Here is a 27873-nt window from a genome sequence, read left to right as displayed (position 1 = left end):
TGACTCTACTCCATGTATTCTGTTATCACAGTACCAAATGAGCAAGGACAGACCATTGTTGCAGTGTTAGCAGAAAGTGGGGCTGTTATGTAACACATACCTGAAAACGCTTTAGAGCTGGGTAATGAGTGGAGGTTGGACAACTTAGAGGAGGAGGCTTGAACAAGTCTGCATTTGTGAGCCTTCTGGGAAATTCTGGTGCAGGCTTAACAAAAGAAAAGAAATGTAGGCAAACTCTGGAACTTCTCAGAAATTATTCAAGTGGCTATTATCAGCATGTTGGTAGAAATATGGACAGTTAAGGTCATTTTCATGAGATTTCAGATAGAAATGAGGAATAGCCTGCTGGGAGCTGGAGTAAAGGCCATGACTGCTATAAGGTAGCAACTTGGCTGAATTATATCTGAGCATGAGACCTTTAAGGGAAGCAGAATGTAAGAGCGATGAGAAAATCTATGTGGTGAAAGAAATTTCTGGTCAAAATATTGAAGAGCATGTGTGGTTACTTTTAACAGCATGCAGTGAAATACAAAAAGAGATCTGTAAGTTAAAGAATTTGTAATGAAGAGAAAAACAAAGCAAAAAAGAATTTGGAAAATCTACGTGGCAGGTGTCTTGAGGAGAGAACATCAAGGCTGCGTGTGGCCAAGTTAAACTAACGAGTTATAAACCTTACCACAAATGGAAGGGAGTCAGGTGCTATTGTCAGGACTGAGATCTTCAAGGTTAGGACCTTGAGAACAAGTTTTTCACACAGGGACCTGCAGGACCCCACCATTCACTGCCCAGGGCCACTTTGGGAGTCTACTCTCATACTCCAGCCCTGAGTCCCTTGGGTACCCCAAACATGACTGAAGCATGTTGAAGGAAACTTGACTCACAGCTGAGGAGGGCTCAAGTGATGAACTCTGAGCAGCATCTGCAAGTGTCAAAACTACGGAGCCCTGGTGGCTCCCACCCTGATTTCTTAGCACCCATGGGCAGTCTGAAAGCACAGCTTGCCCCGGAGGCTAAGATGCTGCCAGGAATTTCTACTAAGATACACCTAGTGGAGCTGTAGGAGTGAGTGCACTTTGCAGAACTCCACAGGAATCCCCCCCAACTGTACAGCTGCGAGCAGGCAGTGTCCTCCTAGAAGAGCCACAGGCATAAATTCCCACCTGAGATAGCTGACGTATTATCTGAGTCCAACAAAATCACAGGGACATCATATTCCAAGGCCTTGTTGGAATTAAGTCTCATTCCAGTACGTCCAGGAGATTGTACATAGAGTGAAAGATGACTCTAAAATCCTTAGATTTCATGTTGACTGCCCTGTTGGGTTTTGGATTTGCCTGGGGACACTTAGTTCTTTCTTTGCATCACTCCTTTTTGGGTTAGTAGTGCCTATCCTGTTTGTATTTCTGAAGTAGAAAACTTTTTTTTTTCTTTTTTTGAAAAAAGATTTATTCATTTTTTTTTGGAAAGATGGATATACAGAGAGGAGGAGAGGCAGAGAGGAAGATCTTCTGTCCAATGGTTCACTCTCCAAGTGACCGCAATGGTTGGAGCTGAGGCAATCCGAAGCCAGGAGCCAGAAGCTCTTCCAGGTCTCCCATGCGGGTGCAGGGTCCCAAGGCCTGCTTCCCCAGGCTACAAGCAGGGAGCTGGATGGGAAGCAGGGGTGCCAGGATTAGAACCAGTGACCATATGGGATCCTGGTGTGTGCAAGGCAAGGACTTTAGCCACTATGCTATTGTGCCGGGCTCAGAAAACTTGTTCTGATTTCACAACTCATAGTTGGTAGGAATTTGCCCCAGAATAAATCATGCCTTGGTATTCCTCATGTCTAAATTTAGATGAGATTCTGGACTTGGACTTTTGAGTTGATTCTGGAGTGACTGAAGACTTTGGGAACTATTGGGGTACCATAAACATAGTTGGCATTCTGATAAGGACTGGGTATAAAGCGTGGGCCATTATTATTTCAATGTATTCCCCAAAGTTCCTGTGCTGGAAGCTTCACTCCTGGTGCGATAGGGTTGGAAGGTAGAACCTGATGTTTGGTGACTCATGAATGATTTACCACTATCATGAAAGCAGGTTAATTATCTTGGGTTTGTTGTAACACCATGTTTGATCCAATCTTCTTCTCACTCTCGCCCTTGCCCTTTCACCATGGGATGACAGCATCAAGTCCTTGCTAGGTGCTCTTTCCAATCTCCAGAACCAGGTAAACACATTTCCAAAATGATAGCTTGACCAGCCTCAGGTGTTCTCTTTGAGCAGCACCAAATGGACTAGCACAGTCACATTGTCTAGCTGTCATATTGGCCCTCATGCCCATCGAGATTGATATGAATCTTCAGGGATGCCTGAAGGATTCTAGCTAACCTAGACTTAGAAAGTGATGAGAATCCCCTCTTGCAGAGGGACGTGAATGCTTTTCCAGCAGGGTGAGGTATAGGCCATGGGAAAGCAACCACTTTTCGAGGGAATATTTTGTCTTTGCCTCACGTATCCTGCAGGACACAGAAACAGAAAAGACACTGAGTGAAAGTGTTGTGTCTCAGCATCACAGTGTGGAGCTGTACGGAGAATCGTTGTGTGACTCTACAGGTTTGAGTGAATGGAAAACACGGGCAAGCACTCTACTCACACTGCCTTCTTGGTGTTCTTTTGCATAGCCCCTGCACATGACCTCCACTCCGCTTGCTGGTTTAGTGGCTGCACTGATGGTCCCACACTAGGGAAATCTCTAGTCAACGGAGGGTCCTGGGACCTTAGAGTTCCTCATGGAAAGTCTAATGAGTAAGATTTTTTTTTTTTTATTTTTGGTCACTGAGCAGCACAGGCTAAGAGGTAGGTCAGAGTTTTCCCCTTCTGCCTTTAGCTCTCTTCCATTCCACGCTCTCAAAATAGAAACTGTTTCCTCTCTGCTCCCTGCCTGCCCCCAATCTTGACTACAAGGTGGTCTACCACAAACATTCTGTACTGACTGATGGGTGGAGAAACCACCAACCTTCCTGTCAAATGCTATACCAAGAAAAGGAAGATTCAACCAATGACAAAAAAAAAAAAGTCACTGTTTTTGCTCTTTAATCAAGTTGAAGTAATAGAGACTATGAGGCAGCTCTGGGAAAAGAGCTTGCCGCTCGCCACTTTTGGGCAAGAATGTACGCAGAGGAGAGAAGTAGGAGATTCATTTAGTTTGTGAAAAACCTGAATTAAATTTTAATGTGGTGGTAAACATTTCACCAAGGAGTTAAGATATCTCTGATCTATCCCACAGTACCTGAATTCGATGCACAACTCCGATTCCTGACTCCAGCTTCCAGGTGATGCCAACCCTAGCAGGTGAAGATAAGCAGCCAAGTGATTGGGTCCCTTCCAGCTACAGGGGAAACTGGATTGAGTCTCCAGCTTTTGGTTCTGGTCTGGTCCCAGCCTCAGCCATCAAAGACATTTGAAGAGATAACCAGCAGATAGGAGTTCTGTTTGTCCATCTCTCAATCACTCTTTCCCACTCAAATAACGAGTAAAGAAATAATTTTTAAGAAGATGGTATACATTTTATGGACTTTTGGAAGACTGTTTGTATTCATGATCTGGAAACTTCTGCTTGAAAGCTTGAACCTGGGAATCAATTGTCCCCTATACCTCTGTGCCTGTCATTGGCATAGTGTCTGACACTTGTTGGTTATTCGTCAAACCCAAAGAAAAAGGAGTATGGGATTATTCCCCAGATTGTAACTAAGTGCTTTCCATATAGGGAAAATGGAGAAGCTCAAGGCAATGTGTAAGTGCTCTGCAGGTGCTATTTAACACAATGGAGGAGATGTTCTAAGTCACATTGATGGCCTACATTGGATAGGGAACAACGTCTCCAAGGTCTCTGGGCTGGATACAGAGTCATTGCCTCATTAATTGTTTTTGTCTTATATAAGAACAAATTTTATGTGTTTCATATATATAGTTTTAAGAGTGTGATGAAACTTTTCACCCTAGCCTCACTCCCACCTTCCGTCCTTCTTCATTTATTATTATTTTTAATTTTCACAGTGACACACTTCCAATTTACTGTATAATCACAAGCCTAACCCTCCACTAAATAAAGAACCCAAGCAGCAGAAAGCAGAGAGGCTAATGTTCCACGAGGACAGAGACAGGGTTTATAAATAAGAATCCGATATCAAACTATCAATGTCACTCACATGTACTGTATCTTTTTACCTCGTATTGTAGTTACCACAAATCAGGAAAAGCATGATATTTGTCTTTTTGAGACTGGCTTATTTCACTCAGCTTGAGGTCTCCAGTTGAGTTCATCTAAGAGTGGAAGAAGGAGGGGCAGGGTGAGTTGCCTGTCCTGAAGACGGTCTGATTTGAGGGAGGAGGAGGAGGCCAGGCTGGAGGAGCAGCCTGCGAGAAGACCCCGAGGTCTCGCAGAACAACGCCATAAAGACTGCAGAATCACTGAAGAAGCTGCTACAGAATTTGGAAAATGCCATTAGAAATTCTAGTCAAAATGAGAACATGATAACTAATTGGATTCTCCTTACTTGGAGTCAAACTGTGGGTTCATTTGCAGGAAGTGCTTGAAAATAACAACTCGGAGACTTAGATTTACAACTTTGGGTGCCACGTCCATGTTGCCTCTGCATCCGTTCTCTCCCACTGCCCTAAAACGGTGCTGTCAGAGAGGTATTGTCACCTTTGATCGCCTCCATATTATGCAGAGAAAGGACAGCTCAACTTCCTGCCTGCCTGTTCCCGACTGAATCTGTATATATTGATTTAGGTTCTACCATGTGACTTTCTGTTGACTTTGTCTTCTCACTTCTTCTGTGATCAGTTTTACTGGACATCTATTGCTGGTTCTCGCTACCATTTTCTGAATGCTGTCCACTATCCCATGCACATGCTTACAAGAGCACAGCCTGAGCTCTCATAATTAGATCAGTTGATCTATCCAGAAATGAGAATTTGATTTAGTCCTCCCCTGCCCCAGGAATTCTTGGATGGAGCCCAGGAGACTCCAGTTGTAATCTGACAAGAAGTTGGAATAGGGAATCCGGACACACAGGGTGGTTGTGAGGCTGCCATGAAGCGAAGAGGGAGGCTGTCCTGTTGTGGGAAATGTGGGAGGTGAATGGAAAGCCTCTGAAATGCTGGAACCTGGGGACACCATGCCTTGGGGGTCTGCGAGTAACCCTGGTATCCTTGAGATAATCTCGTTTTTACCCTAACACGCTCCCATGGGCTTCCTGTTGCTGAAACTTCAGTAGTACTAACTATTACCTTTTGCCTAGGTTTCAGGAACGGGACCTCTTGCATCCATCCATACTTATCTAGTCTCGAACAACTTTTAGAACTACAGTGATTAAAGGAATTCAAGGTCAGTCATGATTGCTTCTCAGCCTTTTGGCCAAGATCAAGGGTGAAGGCCAGTCATGGCTCTATTACTTTTTAAAGTGTACAAGTGGTTGCTAGAAATGTTACTGTTATTCTAAAATAAAACGAATGGCAAAACACCTAACTGTTAGAGTTTTTAAAACTTATTTTTTTATTATCCCATAATAGAGTCCCATAGGCTCTGGGATTTCCGTTTCCTTCTCCTCAATTCCCCTAATTGTTAGGACTTTTAAATGCAAAGAAATATTCTATCACATTTAGTGTAAAAATTCTAAGACTGATTCCAATTCCAGAAATGAGAAAAATGTGAAAAAATAGGCATCTTCTGAGAGTCGCAATATGGTAATTCTTTATTTAGGTAATCCTAGCACCTCACATGTTTTCATTATATAATAGAGTACTGTTACTTAACTCATGACCCTTAACCCACTTGCTCAGATATCTATGAGAAAAGCTCAAATGCTTCACCACCCTATGTCTTTTCCCTTTTACAAACTTCGTATAAAGCTTTTTGAGGATATGCTCACATAAATATCAATTGTTGAATCAGTAAGGAAATAGGAAAAAAAACTTTAAATAAAGTCCTACTCAAGTAAGCAGATAACATATCAAAATCACGAGAATAAAAATAATAATGTAAGCAGTACATGTGTATGCAGATGAATTGTTACAACTATTTAGGATCTAGTTAAAGAGTCCTCAGGAGGGAAGATGTATGAATCAGGTTCTCATTCTTTGTACAAATCTTTGTTTTTAAGGACTATTTGACTTTTTAAACTTTAGCTATGTATAGCAACAAAAATCCAGAAGATGTATTACTTAGGTCGAATGAAATTTTTAAAGTAAACTTGATTTCATTTCTATTAACCATGGCTCTTTTTCCTAAACATTAGTGGGTCATTCCTTCAGTAATCTGTTCTAATATCTGGATTAGGATGACATTTTGTCCTTTTAGAATCTACCACGTACTTGTGTGTGAAAACACTTTCTTCCCAGGCTCGGCGAGATGGCCTAGCGGCTAAAGTCCTTGCCTTGAACAAGCCAGGATCCCATTTGGGCTCTGGTTCTAATCCCAGTAGCTCTACTTCCCATGAGGCTCTACTTCCCAGCTCCCTGCTTGTGCCCTGGGAAAGCAGTAGAGGACAGCCCAAAGCCTTGGGACCCTGCACCCGCATGGGAGACCTGGAAGAGCTCCTGGCTTTACCTAGGCGCAGCACTGGCCATTGCAGTCACTTTGGGAATGAATCATTGGGCAGAAGATTTTCCTCTCTGTCTCTCCTCCTCTCTTTATATCTGACTTTGCAATAAAAATAAATAAACCTTTAAAAAAATTTCTTCCCATTCCTAGAGCTGCTTTAGTTTTTTGACTATTTAAATCTTATTTTCACTACTTAAATGAGGGTGTTTGAAAAGAGTGCTTGTAATAATGTAATAAATTTTGGTGCATAAAGTTTGAAATTCATGCATCATTTTCATAATATGCCTTTTCCATGCAATGTTTGAAGATTTTTTGCATGCATGGATTTAAATTTTTTTTTGCTCGAAAATTAACTTGTCTTTTGATTCTATATTTCAGGAACTTTTTGAAGTACACTTGTATGCTTGCGGTACTAGAAGGGCACACAGTGAGAAAGAATCAAAATGAAATTTAAGAATGGGTGGGCTGGGTGGGCCTATATTCTTGTTTGTGGCACAAGTTCAGAAATGATTCAGTATGGAAAGACCCAGAGAGGCTGCCCAGCCAAGCGTCATGGAATCTGAACAGATGGACCTTCGGAAATCAGAATGATTCTGCATCTGAGGTCCTCATGCAGGGGAAGAACCAGGCTCCACTCAGATCTGGTCATACTGTAAGGTCTGACAGGAGTTCCAGACAGTGTGAGCACAGAGCAGACCCAGGAACTGCGGCCTGTCCTGTTTAAGAGGGCAGTGGCTTAGGGGCTGTGCTAATTAGAGTTCTAGGATGCAAAAATGGGAAAAAAACTCTAGGCAATATTAAGAAAGGATGCTATTTAGCAGCTTTCTGAATGGTTAGAAACCTTGGAGAGTGAGGTTCGCAAAATCATCGGCGCTCAGGGACAGCGTGCTTGGGAGGCAGCTGCTGGCTCCCCAACCGCGGAGCCTCACTCAGCACTGAATGTCAGCCTGGCCTTCAGCAGTGGCTGCTTCCCCGTGTGAGCCCGTAGTAGCCAGCAGGAGCAACTTCTGTGACCTCCAAACAACCACATTACAGAGTCATGAGGTTCAGCAGGATAGATGGTGGATTGCAGACAGCCAAGTTCTATCTCCAGATTTCTCATGATCAGATGTAGAAGTGTGCCTATAAAAGGAAGAAAATCAGTGATCCCTGCTTTAGTGATGCAGGAAACACAGATCCTACCCTGACTTGAAGTTACTAACAGGTACCAGGAGGTCTATCATAAAGAGATTACACATGAATTAAAAAAAAAAAAATTGCACCAGAATAAGCTTAGCTTTAGTTTCCTTTTGTTAGAACTTTAAAAACAAACTGTCTTTTAGGTTCTTTGCAACTTTCTTTTAAGTTCTTGCTGTCTTGGTCAGTTTGAAAACCCGGCCCTGTATGACAGAAAACAGAAGAGGATAGAAACAAATTTATTCTACGTCTTTTTTTTGTCATCTAAATTACATTAAAAGAATCCTAGAATTCTAGAAAATGCAGCCATGCTTATGAATAGATTCTAAAAAATAGCACACAGATAAAATTATAATTGCTTATATCAGAAGAGTGATGAGTGTGGATTTGGGTGGGGGACAAAATGTAACATCAAAATTACATTCTCTTTCCCACTATCAGTTGAGAACTGTGCCCAAGTAAGTCACAGCGTCCAAATCTCAGGGTTGGAATTAGGGTTTCTGGATTTACTGGACTTGAATAAAAGATGCCCAATTTCATTGGAATTTCCAATAAGCAAACAAACAAATATACAACCCCCCCAAAAAACCAAAACCTCTTGCTGTAAGCACAATCCATGTAATGTTTAGAGTATACTTACACTAAAAATTATTTGTTGTGTGTCTGAAATTCAAATATAATTGGAAATTCTGTATTTGATCTTGCAACTGTTGTGGGAGGACATCTTGGAGAAATTCAACCCCGTCTTGATACTGAAATGCTAGTGCTGGTTCTTGTCCTTTGCCCCATACCTGCCCAACCCTCATCTTCCAGAAGCAATAGATTACCTGGTAACAGAACATACACAGCTGGGGGTTCTGTTCAACTGCCAAAGTCGAAAATTAAAAAAATGGAAATGAGGATTAAGTATTTAGATCAATTACGAAAAGCTTCTGTAATTCATCAGCCATTGAAGCAAACCAAAACACGTTATTCTGTGCTTTTTGACTTAAATTAGTAACTTTTAAAAGATTCATTTATTTTTATTGGAAAGTCATAGAAAAGGAGAGACAGGGAGAAAGATCTTCCATCTGTTGATCTACTCCCCAAATGGCCATAATAACCAGAGCTGAGCCAATCCAAAGCCAGGAGCCAGGAGCATCTTCTGGGTCTCCCACTTGGCTGCAGGGTCCCAAGACTTTGGGTCATCCTCTGCTGCTTTCCCAGGCTACAAGCAGGGGCTGTGTGGAAGGTTCAGCAGCTGGGACATGAACTGGTGCCAATATAGGCTGCTGGCACCTGAAGGTGGAAGATTTAGCAAATTGAACCATCATGCCATGCTCTGAATTAAGTTGATATGTATATATCTATATATCTATATCTATATAAATATAAATATATATATTTCATATAACATTCTTTCCAAAACTTTTGCTATCATGTACATAAAACTTTGCTTTATGTCAACACTGAATTAATAACATCAGTTTATATATACTGATTCTCTAATATAAGGATAACTGAGAAAGTTCATGGTAAAATGAAATGAAAAAGCAATTTTATTTTGGCACAAAAATACTTTGAAATTTATTCACAGTTTTTCTTGACTTTTTTTTTTTTGGTGAACTCTCTGAAGACTCCTTGCATGTCTGAATTTTAAAAGATATTCTGCCCCAAAATAGACTTATCTACAATTCTATTTTTCATAAACCTTTTGAAATAGTTTTCTATATGTCAGGAACAATTCTAAGTACTATGTATGTACTAACATATTTAATTCCTGTTGCATTCCCACATTGTAAGTATTATTACTCTCATTTTGTATGGAGAGTAAATTGATGCATACAAAGATTAGTTTCATCAAGTCACTTGATGAAGGTCACACAGTTACAAAGTAGCCATGTCAGAGATGGAACTGGCAGTCTGATTCCAAAGCCCAGGCTCTTACTCCTATGGCAGTTCACAACCTGGAAATGGCCAATTCACAAACACACAGAATAATGTGAAATTCAATATACTATGCAATCTACAATGTGGTCTGAAACCTGCAAATCTTAGCAAACTTCTTGGCTTTCACTTCCTGGGTAAATGTGGCTCTTCGGTAAGCCCTGTCAACTTAACACTTCTAGAGCGAGAAATCGCTTAAGTACATCACTCATTTGCTAGACTATTCATTGTAATTTTCTCCCACTCACCATAAATTGATTTGGGGAAGCACATAAATTCCAAGCAATTCCTGTAGCTGAAAACCAGACACCTTTCTTAGGCTCAGATGCTTGCAGTTCTTTCAACCATTCACTTGAACTACCGGAAGTAATTCAATCATGTTCCAATTCTGTGATTGTACATACACATCATCTCTTTGGGTGCACGTTTTTCCACAGAAATCATCCTGTCATAAAACTTTAATGTATTTTTAGACAAAAAATGATGACTCTTCATGGATAGCAACCTATTGCCCGTGGCCTTTTACAATGGAAAAATTCTGGCCTTGTAATTTCCCAGGATGTTCTGGAAGTATTGCTTTCTTCACACAGATTTTGATAATAAAGGGTAAAAATGAGGAAGACATTTTCTCGCATGTTTTAGGCCTCCTGTGACCTACTTACTTATTTTAAAAATGTAAGTGCAGAGCTGATGCTGTGGTGTAGTTGGTTAAGCCACTGCTACAGTGTCAGCATCCCACATGTTCAACGATTCGAGTCCTGACTGTTCCACTTCTGATCCAGTTCCCTGCTAGCACACCTGGGAAGCAACGGAAGATGGCTTAAGTGCTTGGGCCCCTGCTAACATACCTGGGAAACAACAGAAGACGGATCAAGTGCTTGGGCCCCTGCACTCATGTGGGAGGCCCAGATAAAGTTCTTGGCTTCCAGTTTTACTCCTAGCCATGTGGCCATTTGGAGAGTGGACCAATGGGTGGAAGATCTGTCTCTCTAAGCCTCTCTCTTTCTGCATAATTCTGCTTTTCAAATGCATACATAAACAAATCTTTACAAAATAATGCTAATAAAGAATTTTTATGGTGAAAACACACTGGCAAGTGCTTGCATTTACCTCTTCCTTCCTCAAATGAGCACCTCTCCCACATGTTTTCCACTTTGTCTTTTCAAATCATCCTTTTTAAAAGCAAATATTTGGGCTGAAGAGCTTGTTCTAACTGCCTGCTGCATGACATCACATCAGAACATACAGAAAGGATAGAAGGAGTAGATGCATTGAGACAAGAAATTTAGGTTACTTAATTGCTGACATTAGGGCGGGAAAGTGGTGACAGGAGAAAGTTTGGCACATGTGACTCAGCCTCTGAGGGCTTCATGGCGATGTGAGTCTAAGGCCTAATGGTTTTGAAAGTACTCATCACTGATGGTGACGAAATTTCACTGTACCTTTGGTTGCTTGCAATAAACCACATAGACCCACTGTGAATTCCTCTGATGTGACATAGTTAGCACTTAGTACAATGTATGCTGGAAACAGTGAGACAGAGAGAGAGAGAGAGAGAGAGAGAGAGTATGTGTGTGACACAGAAATAGACCAAGACAGCAGCAGTGGTGCAATTTGATTCTATAACTCTGCAGCATCCCCACTGTGTACCAGAGTGCATAGTACTCCATAGTACCACGTACTCCAGCTGCATTGCTAAAGAATTGTGGTAGACTTGCTTTTGCTCCTTTTCACTGAGGTCAAACCAGATTTCCATCAATGGAAATCAGCATCTATTATTTTAACCCAGCAGCTGTGTTCTGGGAATTTTTTAAAAGAAATGACTGAGTACACAGGACCTGTGGAAGTCATGTTCACTGTAATCTTGACAATACACCCACGATAGAAATAATCTAAATATTCATCATTAGTAGATAAGTTAGATGAATTTTATCACATGCTATTAAGGGATTTCTCTGGGATCATTATAATCATGCAGTTATATTTTTGTGTACTTGGACTATGCTCAGCCATGTTCTCAAGTGAAAGGAAAAGCATATATAATTTATTCTTTTTTTATATGTATCTGTGTCTAACTAATAGGAGATATTCTTAAACGGAAACATCAACATGCTGAAAATGATTATCTTTGGGTGGCAAAATCATAGGTGACTATAACCTTTGCTTATCTAGTTATCTAATATTTTTCTACAGTTAATACGCATTATTTTCAGCAGAAATAGATAGCATAGTATCTCTTCCTCAAGTGAAGGCATCTTTAACTAAGAACAGATGGATTCTTCCAACAGTATCCATTCTAAGCACACAGTGTGTGTGGATTCCTAGAAAATCTATTTTTGCCATCTGAGAAAAGTCTAAATGCTGGAGAAATGGTTGAAAAAATACTTAAGTTTTCTTTAAGAATGTATTTTGGAGGTCTCACACACACACACACTCACACACACAGAGAAAGCTCTGATCTACTGGCTAACTTCCTAAATGTTTGCAGCCGTTAAGCCAGGGAAGAAACCAAGAATCAAGGATACACTTCAAAATAAATAAATAAATTATTCCCAATAAGTTATATTGGGAAAACCAAGGGTGAGAGAGGGGCCAAGGGAAATGCCACAGCCTGTGGAACTGTATCATGGAATAATAAAAAATACAGAGCTCAGAAAGACCCATGAGATCCAGACCTCCTGTGTGTGCGATAGAAACCAAACTACCTGAGTTGTGATCACAACTTCACATAGTCTGCTCTTAGACACAAGAAATCGAGGTTGAATTCAAGACAAGCATGTCTTAACCACTAGGCTAAGCACTCACTCTTCAAACATGTTTATTAAAAAAAGATTGGGATTATCAGGTGACTATAATACTGGGAGGGAAGATGATTCTACCTTTGGTTTTGTCAGTGAAGTCTGAGGTTAATAGACCTAGCTGTTCAAATAGGAAATGAAAGCATGATGGTTAAGGAGATTTTTGCAGAAAAGTCAGAAAAGACAGAAAGAAAAAGAACAGAAAGAAAGAAGAACAAAAGCAGAGAGAAGGCCAGCTTCTGGGAAAGTGGAGGTTGGTACAATTGGGATGACAATCATCATTGCTATTCAACGGTGGATTGAGACCGAGAGGAAAATCCCTACAATTCTATAGAACACACAACACAGAAAACACCCCCAAAACAATAAAAAAAGTCCCAAATTACCTGATTGAACAATGGGCCAAGGGTCTAAATACACAATTATTAAGACACATAAATGACCAACAGGAGTGTAAAGGTGTATGTGTGTGAAAAATGGTTAACATCACTACTCCCCAGGGAAATGCAATTTAAAACCATGGGTGATCTTATCTCACCCTTATTAGGATACTCATTACTAATGAAAAATCTAGAATAAGCAACCAAAAAAAAAGACAAATGGTGACAAACATCTGCAAGGCCGTGGTGAGACTCAAACTAACGACACTGGAAGCAATGCTCAATGGAACAGTGATTATGAAAAAGCAGTGCTGAAGTCCTTCCAAAAGTCAGCCAGCAGTCTTTCCTTAGGATCCAGCAAGTCTGCTCTTGGGCATACAAAAGACTGGAAATCAGGATCTTGAAGAGAGCTCTATCCTCCCTCTTCATTGCAGCACTACTTACAATAGCCAAGATACTGAAGCAACCTAAATGTGCATCAATAGGCAGGTGGGTTGTGAGGATATGGGATATGCGTACAGCAGAATAACAATCAGCCTTTCCAAAGAAGGAAACCCAATGATGCATAACACTGGACAACACTAGGCTGAGTGAAAAAAAAATCACAGAAGGATGGACAAGTATCACATCATTTTCCTTACAGAGTTACCGAAAGTAACCAAATTTATAGAAGAAGCAGGATGCCAGACAGGAGAAGAGGGAATGGGGACTGGAAGAGAAGTTTCATATAGGGTAAGTTCTAGAGATCTGCAGTAAAGCAAAAGGCCTATAGCTGAGCAATATTACCACGTGTGCTTCTCAGGCATCTTAAGCGGCAGGCATTTAACACACTGTGTAAGAGGCAACTTGGCAGCTGCATTCTACGTCAAAGTACCTGGGTTTGTGTTCTAAGTTTGCTCCAGATTCCAGCATCGTGCTAATGTGTTCCTGGAGAGGCACGGGTGGTCACTCAGGTAGTTGGGTCCTTACACCATATGGGAGACTCACATTGAGTTTCCAGCTCCTGGCCTTGTCTAGTCATCTGTAGGTATTTAGGGAGTGAACCAGTATATGGGAGTTACCTCCTCTAACTCTCCTTTCCCTTTAGGAGAAAAAGCAAAAGGTATTGGAAGTAGATCTCAAATTGTGTTATTATCACAGAAGAAGCTGTCCAACTGGCCAATAGTAACCAAGTGCCATTTTACAAACAGTAAGAAAGAAGCGTTTTAGACTTAGCCAAAAGTACCAGATTGATAAAAGGGGAGCTGTAGGCACAGTTTAAGCAGCTCAGGTGAATATGAAACTCTTACAAGTAATAAAACTTTGTATGAATATATTTTATCATGAAAGCTATATAAACAGCATTAAACACAAAATAGACACCATCAAACCACTTTGAATAGTGGAAAGGTTATAAAAACCCAGAAAGTATGTGTTTTTCAGGTTTCATTGCTGATTATTATTATTTAAATTTACTTGAAGTTCTTTTCTGGCCAAATGCTCTGAAGTGCAGAGGAGCTCAGAAGGAGGGAAGCTGCTGAAGGTGATGGGGTGAAGGCTATGGTACCAGTGCACCCCCTCTATGTGAATTATATTTTATTTTATAGATATATTCTAGAAGTTTTCGCCTTGAGTGCGCCAGGATCCACATGTGTGCTTGTTCTAATCCGCAGCAGCCCTGCTTCCCATCCAGCTCCCTGCTTGTATCCTGGGAAAGCAGTCAAGGACAGCTCAAAGCCTTGGAACTCTGCACCCATGTGGGAGACATCCAGGGAGTTCCTGGCTTCTGGCTTTGGATTGGTGCAGTACTGGCCATTGTGCTCACTTGGGGAGTGAATCAACAGATGAAGATCTTCCTCTCTGTCTCTACTCCTCTCTGTAGATCTGACTTAATAAAATAAATAGATCTTAAAAATTATAATTATACCCCTGTGCCCAACAAGTTCGTGTTTGGCAAGAGTAGTGCCGAGCAACAACTGGAAAAGGGCCACTAGACAGAGGGGGCTGAACTGGTGGTCGGTGCTGGATGTGATGCAGAAGTCGGAGAGTTGTGACTGTCTCCAGGGCTTCTAGCTGAGCCACTCCCCGGGAGGTGGCACGGGCTCAGACACGGGCACCCTGCTCATCAGTAAGATCCCCGAGGAGTACCCCGATTGCATCATGAACACCTTCAGTGTCGTGCCCTCGCCCAAGTTGTCTGACACCTTTGTAGAATCCTAAATGCCACATTATCTGTGCACCAGCTGGTGGAGAATACAAGACCTACTCCATTAACCATGAGGTCCTGTATGTCATCTGCTTCCACATGCTCAAGCTGACCAAGCTCACCTATGGTGACCTCAACCACCTGGTGTCTGCCACCATGAGTGGGGTTACCAGCTGTCTGCGCTACCCCGGCCAGCTCAGTGCTGACTTGTGCAAACCGGCCGTGAACATGGTGCCTTTCCTGCGCCTGCACGTCTTCATGCCAGGCTGCATGCTCCTCACCAGCTGGGGCAGCCAGCAGTACCGCACGCTGATCGTGCCCGAGCTCACCCAGCAGATGCTGGACTCCAAGAACATGATAGTCGCCTGGGAACTGAGTCATGGCCACTACCTGACCATGGCCATCACCTTCTGCGGCCGTACGTCCACGAAGGAGGTGGACAAGCAGATGATGGACGTGCGGAACAAGAACAGCAGCTTCTTCGTGGAGTGGATCGCCAACAACGTCAAGACATCCGTGAGGGACATCCTGCTGCAGGGGCTCAAGATGTCAGCAACAACACGACCATCCAGAAGCAGTTCAAGCGCAACTCGGAGCTGTTCACGGCCATGTTCTGGCGCAGTCTTCCTGCACTGGTACACAGCGAGGGCGTGGATGAGAGGGAGTTCACCCAGGCCGAGAGCAACATGAACGACCTGGTGTGTCTGAGTATCAGCAGTGCCAGGACAACATGGCAGATGAGCAGGGCAAGTTAGAGGAGGAGGAGGGTGAGACAAGGCCTGAGGACTCCTCGCAGCTGTTGTTCCCCTGTAGTGAGCGTTTGTTGTTCTCACGCATGGTCTCTTTGTATAAAATGGTGCTCGGTTTTGCCTCTGTCACAAATTCACATTGTTGATGCAATGATGTGGAATTCCTTTCAAAGTAAAGTATTGTGTCCTGAGATCTCTATACTAATAAAGCATGTGTGTAAAAGAAATATATAACTATATATATGAATATATAAAAATATAATACATTAAATAAATACCCAATAATTCTACCAGCCATATAATTATAAAATTATAGTCTCTGATGAAAAACATCCATTATTCTTTTCAGACCATTTTAAATTTTGAATTTTATGGTACAACTATGTAGGGTCTGGGATCCCCCCCACCCAGTTTCCAACCCCTGACATATTTGCCCCAAATTGTTATCATAGTATAGTCTTTCATAATAAGTTAGAATTCCATTAGTCTGTTAAATTTAAGTGTGCCCCAACATTGCTGGTACTGATAATAGCAGACAGTCTAGCATCCCATTGTCTAGATATATCCAACAGTTTCATTGGGAGTCCATCTTTGATTTGGAAGTGGGGGTATCTGTTGTCAACCTTATTTTGTGGTTTCTCACTTAAGGGAATGTATACTGATGGAATAGTAGAGACTGCCATATCCAGAAGATGATACAATACAATATGCATCCCTACTTTTCAGACTTTTAAAAAGTTTTCTTGATATTTATTTGTCTATTAAAGAGCAAGTGTGTATGTGTGTGTGTGTGAGAGAGAGAGAGACTGAGATCTTCCACCTGCTGGTTCACTCCCCAAGCACCTGCAACAGCTGAAGTTAGAAGCTCAAGTTACCAGCTGGGAATGCAGTGGTAGAGATTCAATTATTCCAGCCATCTCCTGTTTCCTCCCAAGGTATACATTAGCAGGAAGCTAAAATGAGACTTAAATCCAAGCATTGTGTTTTGGGATGTAGGTATTTCAACCAAATGCTTAGATATGGATCCTTTTCCAGAATTTATCTTTTGATTATAATAGTCATCCTGTATTGAATTCCTCCTTTAATGAAGACACGTGGCCTGTTTCTAATTCCATTTCCTTCGTGCGTGATTTTGATTCTTCTTCATTGGCACATCTTGCTGTGCCTGAACCAGGGTAAGGACTGAGCTGCTCTGACTTTGCAGCTCATGATTCCAGTAGAGTCTGTGGTTTCTCAAGGAGAAGGTAGGCTGCTATTGTTGTCTGCTCTAAGTTCTCACTGATGCATCTAGAACACATATCCTTAACAGGATGATGGTGTTTGAGTAATATCCTATTTAGAAATTCTATAAATATTTGAATTTTGCACCACAGAATATTCTAAATGTATTTCAGACTTGGTTGTAGAAATGAAATAACTTTCAAGAAATATATTTCTTGGCTTATCAGTTTTAATTTCTTGGAGAGATTTTAATTTCTTGGCTTGATGGCATAAAGACTAGGTGTTTGTCTTCTTCCCAACTGAATCTGCCTCTTAGACATTAAACTACTTTGTCTTGTCTTCTTTACCTGATGCCTCAACAGCCAACAGTGTAACCAAGTCTACTATTTTTAAGCCACCTCTCTGTAGTGACCAACATTTTGAGAACCACAGGTCTATTTAGAAATTTCTTTGAATTCTTTTTTGGTGGCTGTGTTCCTTTGATCAACAAACAAAGGTGAATACACACCTAGCTGATGAGAAAGTGTCTTTGTGTAAAGAGTATACACTTTCCCTGGCAATAACTGACACAACAATGTTAGATTGCTACCTGCGTTTTCCTTTTGTGCTTCCAGCTTGACCATGAATTTGGTAACTTCATGTAGGAATTCAGTGTGTGTGTGTGTGTGTGTGTGTGTTAGCTTTTTCCTCCTCTTTTCTATTTTCTATGGCTAATATCCTGTTGATTATAATTGATTTTGTTGGTAAATGCGAATCAGGATCTGATTTAAGGTTAACAAACTTCTGAGAAGGACCAGATTGCAGACAATTTAGGCTCTGAGATTATGCAAGCAATCATCACGAACAGAAAGCCTCACACTGCTATATTCCATCAAACTTTATTTACAACAACATGATGGCGAATGTTTGGGTTGATTCTTTGTCTTTGTCTTTAATTCATTTATTTATTGTTTTAATAATCTTACTTAGTTGGTACAAAGGGTCAAGGGCTACAGGAAAGTGGGTAATACCATTGTTTCCACACTAATATCATCCCTGAATCTGGGGTCAGAGGAGAAATAAAAGCAAAAGCCCCACCCAGCCTCCCACCCATCCCAGGTACTCGATGTGAGGCATGCTCCAAGAGTCCTGCTCGAACAGTTTGGTAGTTCAACAGTTCTGAATTGCTGCTAATCTCGCCATTCCAATTGTGATGAAATCTATTCAGAATCCACTGGCTGACATAGTCTCTTCATGGTTGGGGTTCTGAGATCAACAGTTTTGGGTTGATTCTTCTGTTGTGTCATTAGCAATACAAGATCGCAAAGATTTTTATTTTGCTGTTTATGGGTAAAATATCTGCTTATTACAAAATATCTGCTTTATTACAATTCTCTAATCTAGTGAAATGCAATGACTCACGTGATGAATTTTATAGGGTTGAAAGTCATTACTCAAAATTCAAGACAAGGGGTTTGCATTGTGACACGGTGGGTTAAAGCTGTGCCAATGATGCCCACAACCCATATGGGTGATGGTTTGAGTTTTTGCTGTTTCCACTTGCAGTTCAATTCCCTGCAAATGAATCTGGGAAAACAGATGATGATTCAAGTTCTTGAGCTTCTGTATCCAGGTGGGAGACCCAGGTGGAGCTCCAGGCCATCCCTGGATGTTGTGGCCATTTGGGGAGTTAACCAGTGGATGGAAGCTCTCTTTCTTCCTTTCTCTGAAATTCTGCATTTCAAACAAATAAATATATAAATAAACACTTTTTAAAAAGAAGCCATGGCATTGCTGTGTTCAGCTCCCACCCTCATCGCACATACGTGTTCAGTTCCACTTACCTTAGAGCTTATGCTTTGGATTATTGTTTTTGAAATGTGTCTCTAGTTGGTTTAAGTCTTCACGAAAAGGGATTCTGTAATCACCCTGCCTCAAGTCTCCCAAAGAAAGCAAATTTAGGAAATGCTGAGTTAGCCAAATTCCACGGTGGCACTTCCCAGAGCAACTAACACAATATCCTACATTAATAACACACAAAATCTCCCATGTTGAGTAGAAATGTTCCCTGTCTGCTTTTATTTCTAGTAGAATAGCTTTGGAGTTAGGGTTGGGTATAAACTCTTGGGAAACGCTGATAGAGTATGTGTCATGTTGCGATGAATACTATACAAGCTTAATGCTTCACTCAACACTGTGTGGGTTACACCTTACTATTTCTGTTTCTAAGATAGTATCTTACACAGAGTGAAAACTAGTTTTGTTGAATAAATGGATAAAATTATGAATAAATACTTTTGCTTTTTAAAGGTTTATTTATTATTTGAAAGGCAAAATGGAGGGGCAGGGAGAGAAAGAGAGAAATTTTTTTCGTCTGATTCTTTACTCTGCAAATGTCCACAATAGCTGTGGCTAAGTTCAGCAGGAGGCAGGGATTAGGAACTCATGTAAATCTCCCACATGGGTGGGCCATCTTCCACTGGCTCCCACGTGTACCAGTGCGAAAACTGGATCAGAAGCATGAAGTATCTGCTGCTTGAACCAGATTTTCTGATAAAAGCTTAAGCCACTGTGCTACAATGCCTGCTGCACGTGAATAAATTTAGAAGAGAGATATCAGATATTTTATCAGATTGATGGGGGTCTTGCTTCTGACTAGTTGCGTTTTGTTGACAACTCAAATGATAAAGTGAAAGAAAATGAAGCCTATTCGCTGTTCGTAGCATCCATTGGTTTATTCTTCACAGCATCTACTGATTGGACCACTGTTAAGCTGCTTGCTCCTTTCCCTCTTTGTCTTTTACCGAAGCTGAAGATAAACTGTGTACACACAGTACCTAAATTTTCTCATTTTCTATCATCTTTCCATGAGAATGATACATGCCATTCCAAATATAAAATTGGGAGTGTTGAGTCTCAAACAGGCTCAATGGATTGGTTGATTACTTGCTCAAAGGTGATTTTGATTGAATCTCTCCTTGTGTCTGTGGCATTGAATAACTTCCCTTCCCTTGACAGTGGTGTCTTTTCATGATAAATTATCTGCTAATGAGCATAGAACACCTAGTACACCTCTGATGAATATATGATGTTCTTTCTCCTAATCAGTGATTTGATGGAAGTAAGTCAAAGTTCAAACTTCTCTATCTCATGGAAAATGCTGGTTGGATCTCCCGAAAAAAAAAAGGGGGGGGGAAATAAAATAAGCATGTTAGCTGTCTTTTTAAAGCTGAGTTTTTCTGTTAGAAAATATTTTATTGAGGCTTTCTAGAAGTCTTTGTAGTTTGTGGCAAAGGGCAGAAGGGATAAACATGTTTATATACCTGGGATCTTCCCTCTTTCTCTTTTTAAGAGATTTATTTATTTTATGTGAAGGGCATATTTATAGAGAGAAAGAGAGAGAGAGAGAGAGAGAGAGAGGGAGAGAGAGAGAGAGAGAATGGGTGGAACAGAGCCTGCCTAGAGCAGGAATCAGAATCCTCTCCCAAATCTCCACATGGTGCAGGGGTCCATGTGATTTCTGCCATCCTTTTGCTGCTTTTCCAGGCAAATTAGGTTGGTGGATCACAAGTGGAGCAGCAGAGACTTGAGCTGGTGCATATAGGGAATGCTGGCACCACAGATGGAGGTTTAACCTACTATGCCATGGTGCTGACACCAGATCTTCTCTTTTTATGCATTGCTAGCTTTGTTATAGTTCAGAAATTTAACAGGATGAAAGCATTTTCACAAAAGAAAAAAATAAGGAATAAATACTCCAATGAAAAAAGACAATCAGGATGTTGTTTCCCAATTCTTTCTCTACATTAAGGGAAATTTTCCCTTATTATTTCATTAAACATATTTTTAAACTCAGCTTTTCTTTATGCACCTTCTGGGACTCCCATAACTCTTCTATTTGGCCTTTTACTGTTTTACTGGGTTTTTTTGTTTGTTTGTTTGTTTTTTGTTTTTTTTGCTAGACCCAGCTCTGCTTCTAGCTATTTGTTTGTTTCCCCCTGGTGACAGGAAATATCTTCTGATTTTGAGAGTCTTTCTTCTGCTTCTTTCATTCTATTTTGGAGACTCTCCACTGTACTTTTAATTTGCTCCATTGTATTCTTCATTTCTGATAGACCAGCTTTCATTTCCAGTGCGACATATTCTTTGAATTCTTTGAGTGCCTGCCTTATGTTGTTGATCAGAAGCTTTAAAATGAGTTTTATGAATTCTGTGTTCCCCATTTTCTCGATGTCTTCCTCAGGAAACTCTGAAGTTGGTAAATGCTTTTGCTCCTTTGCAGGGGAGTTTTCAGCAATATTCATTGTGCCTCTGTCTCTGCTTTTGCTCTTAGTCGTTATACTTCTGGTTATCAGATTCTTCTCCTTGGTTCAGATTTCTAAGCTCTGTCACCCACAGGTTTACAATTTGATTTTACTTATTGCAGTTGGTACAAAGCTCTTTGTTTGCAGTCACTTGTGCCACTCCGTCCAACGAGTTCCAGGTCTGGTGACTAGCAGATTTTCATTCTACTCTAAGATTTGTGATTATGAACAAATTCCTTACTCTTTAAGCATCACTTGCCTCATCTGTAAGATTTGAATACTTGATTTAATTCATTATATTGCTTTAAGGAGCAAATGTGTGAAAGTATTTCCTTGTTACGTAAGTGTATCATGACATAGTAAGTAGAGGTAAAGGTAGAAAATCCACTGCTTTATTGTACAGGTAAATTGATTTGTTTCATTGGAAGTCCTACTTGGAAATCGAGAGTAAAGATGCATACTGCAATGTATCTTTATTTTGTGCTATTTTCTGCTATACAGTTTATCTATGGGTTAAATGTATACTTGCTTATACCTATTATTTTGCACTTTGCATAAAGACTGTCTTACATCATAGAGAATATATGATATTTGTCTTTTTAGGATTGGCTTATTTCACTAAGCATAATGGTTTCCAGCCGGGATCATTTTGTTGCAAACGGTAGGATTTCATAGATGGCTGAGCAGAGTTCTGGGGAGTAGGTGTGACACAATTGTTCATCCATTTATCTGTGGTTTGGCGTCTGGATTGTTTCCCCATCTTTGCTGTTGTGAACTGTCCTGCTATAAACATAGAATTGCAGGTTGCAACTTTCTATCATTTCTGGGTAGAGGAATTGAGATGAGCTTTGCAAAAACATTTCCTATGATGTCTGAGTTTTCTTTTAAATAATAATACTATTGTTTTTATAAAACACACCACATGTGAAGTGATGTATCGACAAATTTTCCTGATTTGTTCATGGCACATGGTTTATTTGTATTGAAATATCACATTTTATCCCACAAATAGTAAATATTTATGTGTCAGCTAAAAAATAATAAAAATCCTTGAAAATGTGTTTTTTTTTTTTTGAAATTTGTTTTTATTGGAACACAACTTTAGAGAGAAAAGGAGAAAGAGAGAGAGGTCTTACACCTCCTGGTTGACTCTCGAATTACACTCAGAGCTAATCTGAGTGGAAGCCAGGACACAGGAGTTTCCTCCCATTGCCACATGAGTGCAGGGGCCCAAGGACTCAAGTCATCCTCTACTGCTTTCCCAGGTCATCAGCAGCAAAATGGATCAGAAATAGAGCAATTGGGATATACCGGTGCCTGGTAGAGGGAGAGAGAGAGAGAGAGAGAGAAATTTACAGAGAACTATGTGGAAAACTAGCACAGGCATTTCAGGCACAGCGAGCAAGCTGTGGTAGCATAAAAGAGCAGGGAGAGGACACACATTCCATCTACTGCCCACTGGGTTAAAGCCAAAGATCCGGGCATTGTGAAAAGTGAGTCTGAAGAGAAAGCAGTGTCTGATTGTTAATTTACACTTGAGAATAAGTGGTTTGAAATTAATCCTTCAGACCATGAAAGTTATCAACAAGGTTCTTAGCAGCAAGTAGCATGACTACATCAAGGCCTCAAAACGATTTGGGGGGGGGAGGGGCAACATTGTGGAGAATAGATTGGAAAGGGAGGAGATTTTCTACTGGGAAACCTGTTTACTTGGAGAGTCCTAGCAGGGGAGAGTGATGGCCTATGTTGAGCAGTGTGATCTTGATTGTTGCTGAAATAATATTTGCAATGATCACAATTATACAAACGGTCACCAAAAGAGAAAACGTTTAAAAAGATTTAAATGAAAACTAGCAGGACAGAAAAATCATATGTTTTTATGCCAAAATAAAGTTGTTGTAGGACATCTTTTCAAAAAATAAAAAGTTTCTATCAAATTGCAGTAAAACAGACATGTGCATAGACGTGCTCAAGTCAGTTATTCAAGTATTTTTATAGGAACCCGAGGAAACTCGAATGGAGACATGGGGGTAAATTAATTGAGGACAGAGAAGAGTAATAAGAAGAAAAAGAGTTAAAGATTGAGAAATAAGAGTGGCAACAGCATTCCTTCCCCTCTCAGGTATTCCACAGGGCCTTGGGCGACCCCTGAGCCAAGGCTGTGGAAGCCTCACATCATACAAGGCAGGTCGAATGGACTGGTTTCCTTTACGATATCCCCCTATCAGACCGTGACACCCACACGGCGTTGGGGCATGCCTGTACTGGAAGATCTGAGTTTAGATTGGTGGCTGGAGAAGAAGCCACCACGTTTTCTTTCATGCACACGTTTGGTTTCATTGACACATTAACCACAGCAGAGGGAAAAGGGCCACAAGGTGTTGGGGTTATGGTGAACGGGGCAAAGGAACTTTTTTTTTAAAGATAAATATTTCAGTATTGCAAAGACTTTCCACAATTCCACGCCCACCTTGAAAGTTCCCCTCTCTTCACAGGAAGTGCGCTGACCAGTGCAGGAATAAAAGCGGTGCTGAGGCCACCATATCGTCACTCTGCACAGCTCAGCGAACCTCAACCATGAGACCTCTGCTGCTGGCTTTGCTTGGCCTCTGCTGCCTCGCCTCATCCATGGTGGAAGGTAAGTGGAGAAGCTCTGGGGAGAAGAGGGATTTGAGGCTGGGGGCATGCATAACGTAGTGGACTTAGCTTTTGTGTTGCACACTTTCCATGTGTGTAATGAGAATAGTAATTCCCACACTAGGTGTGATTGGAGACTCCTAAGACAGACAGAGGTTGGTCTCTGGGTCCCTCCCTATGCTTCCTAATTGGAAAGATTTGTGTCTTAACTACTCCGAGCCTATGCTTATTAGTCTAGAAATAAAATATACTGATAGATTCCCTACCTTGATTAACATTAAATAAACCTTATGATTTATTATTTATTTGTGGCTTATTTAATAACATCAGATCTCCTATCAAGCAGTACTTTTTCACTATTAGTTATAAAATGGTGATGTTGATTGCAAATGTAGCAGCAGTTTTTGCACATTTAACATTGGTTTTGATAAATTCTTAAAATCCTGGAGAGTCCAGTTACACTCTGCTAGAGGAATGAGCTAGAAGATGTATGTGGTTTTTTTACAAGGCAAATAAAAAGTAACTAGGCCCTCATTCCTTTATAACCAGGAAATCAATATTAATTTTAAATAGGCGGGGGAGCCTAATATCACTGTTTTGCATGTTGCCATTTGTGATACGTTTTTTGACTTTATGAGAAATTGTGTAATACTGAATGCCAACAGATAGATAGACACCCTGAAACAGAGTCAAGCAGAGTTATAAGATCTGTCCAGGTGAGATTCAGCTCTACGCAGCACCACCCAGGCTGGAGCTAATCCACAGACGACTTATCCAAATTTGTAGACTTCTTTCCTTAGCCTACAACTCAAGACCCAATCCACAAGAGAGTTCCACGAATAAAAGTGAAAAAAAAAAAAACCAGGAGCTTTTGAGATTAAATGTAGACAAAAGCAAAAGACTCTGATGAAATCAAGTTAAAAACTACTAAGCCAGTTATGGGCTGTCATCCGGCTGGCATCTTGCTGATACAATAGGCATATCTTTGGGTGCCAGCCTAGATTCGGGAAGAGAGGAGGATGCTTTGTGAAAGGCTGTGGAAACCTGTAGAACTGTCTCTGATTTCCAGGCCTTCTACTTGAAGGAGCACTATGATTCAGCTTCTTTTGGACAAAAATGGAATAAAATAAAATAAATATCTGTTTTGACTCAATTCTGTAGCCTGAATGAAGGTGCTGTTTTAATGAATAGCACAGACACAATCATGTGGAAGAAAATAAGGCAAGGTTTTGTGGTTTAGAGTACAATGGAATTCCCTGGGTCTTGACAAACCCTTCCCAGGAAAACAGTGTGTGCTTGCGTCTTTACCTGGATTCAGATTGCAGTATTAGAAAAGTAATTGGGCAGAGCTCAAGAGTCCAGGATGTCCCGACTGGCATTGAAAGCAAGAGAAAAGAGAGACGGGGACAAGCGATGCTCATGAACCTCTTTCTGTGATAGCTTCTGATGGAGTGTTAAGGCTTGCTCACCATCAGTGGTTACATGAGATGCTTTTTCACTGATTTTTCTATGTGAAGCGAATGCCAGTGTCTATAGCTCAGGAGAAAATCAGCACTCAGAAACTTTTATTAGATTTAATATTATCAACTCCTCCAAATTGTTTTCCTGCCTGCATTAGAAGATTGTTCTCTAAAGTTACACTGGAGTTACACTGTGATTCCACGTGAGGCATCTCTACTGAGACTGAATGCTTTGCAGCCATCTTCTAAAATGAGAACACCTTTACTCAGTCCAGAGCTTGCTGCTTCTCCTCACTGAATGTTGCTTTCCTTGCATTGCATAGTTTTTAATCCCTCATTTATAGTGTTACTGTAGTACTTATACTTACTTGAAATTATTTTTTCTACTTCCTGTTTGTTGTCTACTTCTTGACTCGATGTGGTCCATGAAAACAAAGTCAATATTCACGAGACCCATGTGTTAACCCTCTACCCGTGGTGCCAGCATCTCATACGGGCATACATTTGTGTCTTGGTTGCTTTAGTTCTGACTCAATTTCCTGCTAATGGTCTAGGAAATCAATGGATGGTGGCCCAAGGCATTGAGGATACCGAAGTATACCGACCATCTCTTCCTGATAGGAATAAATGCACTTGTACTTGAATAGCATTTTTGGATTAATTTAACAGATAATTATTCCCTGAACCTTGATAACTGTATGTTGATCTGTCTCTCTCTTTTTTTTTTTTTCTCCTAAGGTGTGGGGAGTGAAGTTCCAGAACAGAGTATCTGTGTGAGTCTAACTACGCAGCCACTTCCAGTGAATAGAATCAGGACCTACACCATCAAGGAAGGCCCCATGAAAGCCGTAATGTGAGTTTGTCTCTCTCAGTTCCCCTGATGAAGTAGAGAAATACAGAGAAAAGTTGACAGAAATGCTGCCCTCCTCAGGAAAAATAGGTCAACATATGGGAAAATCTTACTTAACCAATAGCTCATTCTTTTTTCTTTCATGTGAATCCTGTTTTCATGCAGCCCTACCAAATAGTGATTCTTAGAAAAATTAGTCTACTAAATAAAGATTGGTCCTCGTTTCTGACTTAGTTTAGCCCCTAACACCCAGTGCTGATAGCTGAGTTTATAGATGGCTGATCCCTGTCAAGATTTGCCTACACAGTCATGGCCATGGGTAGATTTATTTATTAGACACTGTATCTCGAGGGCATGGATGAGAATATTGGCCTATGTGGTACTGTGTCCAGGAGAATATTTCCAGGAGCAGTCATTCCTCCTGGTACATTATTCCAAGTTTTCTTCTAAGAAATAAAATAAGGATATCATCTAAAATCCATAAATCAGATGAGTGTGTTTAGTTTTGGAAAGAAAGAAAATATCATAATTGAACTAGATGGTCTCACATGGACAGTTTACCCAGCATGTGACAAAAGGAGCCTGCCAATTAAGACAAGTCAAGGAGTTGGGTGTGATTACAGAGTACAGAGGGAAGGTGTTCATCTATGGCCTCATGGGTCTCAAAGATGATTTCTTCTAATTATTTCTGCACAAAATGTCATCATATCTGCTCTAATCAAACTCCTGGCTCTGAGACTTAGAAAATGTGACTAAATTTTCTGTCTTTTCCTTCCATTACAGTTTTGTTACCAGACGTGGCTTCAAAATCTGTGCTGATCCAAAAGCCAACTGGGTGACAGCAGCAATCAACAGCGTGGATGGCAGGTCCAACACCAGAAGGCGCATCGCCCAGACCAAGCCCACAGCAACCCAACAGACCACCAAGAGTGCTGTGACCCAGACTGCCTAGTGGCCCCTAGCACCTTGCCTTCTCCCAGCCAACCAGCCTGTTTCACTTGAAAGGCTTGTGGACTTATTAGACTGTGTTCATCTTCTATGAAAGTGCTGCATGAATAAAAATGTTTCCTTATGTTTTATATTTTAATGTCTTCCATGTTCATTACTAGAACCCCTTATTAATAAATATTTATTTTTAAGAATTATTTCATGCTTTCTATATTTTATGGGTATGTTGGGAGATGAAATAGTTATGCTATGTTCCTGTCCTGACTATACCCACCTTTAATAGTATACATGTAGGAGATATTTTAGCCATTTATTAGTGATTAAAGCTAAATTTGCCACTCTTAGGTTCTAGTTTGTAATGGCTCTTTACACATGAGTCATATACTAAAACTATGGCAACGCAGCATTTCAAGACCGATTTCAACTTGCCTTTAGAAGTAGAAGTAATTCAGCTGTCATTTGGTTCCCATTCCGAGGGTCAGTTATTGTAAAAATGGCCTCACAGGACAGGTATTGTGGCACATTGGGTTTAGCCACCAAACAGGACACTTGGCATCCCATAGCAGAGTGCCTGGCTCAAGTTCCAGTTACTATCTTTTGATTCAGCTTTCTGTGAATACATCTGGGAAGCCAATGAATAATGGTTCAGGCATTTGTGTTATTAATAC

General features: G+C 40.7%; 1 protein-coding gene and 1 pseudogene across 1 annotated transcript; both read left to right on the top strand.

Moving 5' to 3' along the window:
* The first annotated feature begins 3756 nt into the window (after positions 1 to 3756).
* On the top strand, positions 3757 to 15952 carry LOC121161241 (annotated as a pseudogene).
* Positions 15953 to 23769: 7817 nt separating this feature from the next.
* LOC121161234 (lymphotactin-like) lies at positions 23770 to 27336 on the top strand. The gene is made up of 3 exons (XM_040987536.1): positions 23770 to 23948; positions 26146 to 26260; positions 27041 to 27336. The coding sequence occupies exons 1-3, from the start codon at positions 23888 to 23890 to the stop codon at positions 27207 to 27209; spliced, it is 345 nt and encodes a 114-aa protein (XP_040843470.1). The 5' UTR covers positions 23770 to 23887; the 3' UTR covers positions 27210 to 27336.
* The last annotated feature ends 537 nt before the right edge of the window (positions 27337 to 27873 follow it).

Source organism: Ochotona curzoniae, unplaced genomic scaffold, assembly GCF_017591425.1.
Source record: "Ochotona curzoniae isolate NIBS_2020 unplaced genomic scaffold, NIBS_Ocur_1.0 contig_4754, whole genome shotgun sequence".
NCBI classification, from domain to species: domain Eukaryota; kingdom Metazoa; phylum Chordata; class Mammalia; order Lagomorpha; family Ochotonidae; genus Ochotona; species Ochotona curzoniae.
The sequence above is the reverse complement of the archived record's forward strand: the minus strand, read 5'-3'. Positions and strand labels throughout refer to the sequence as shown.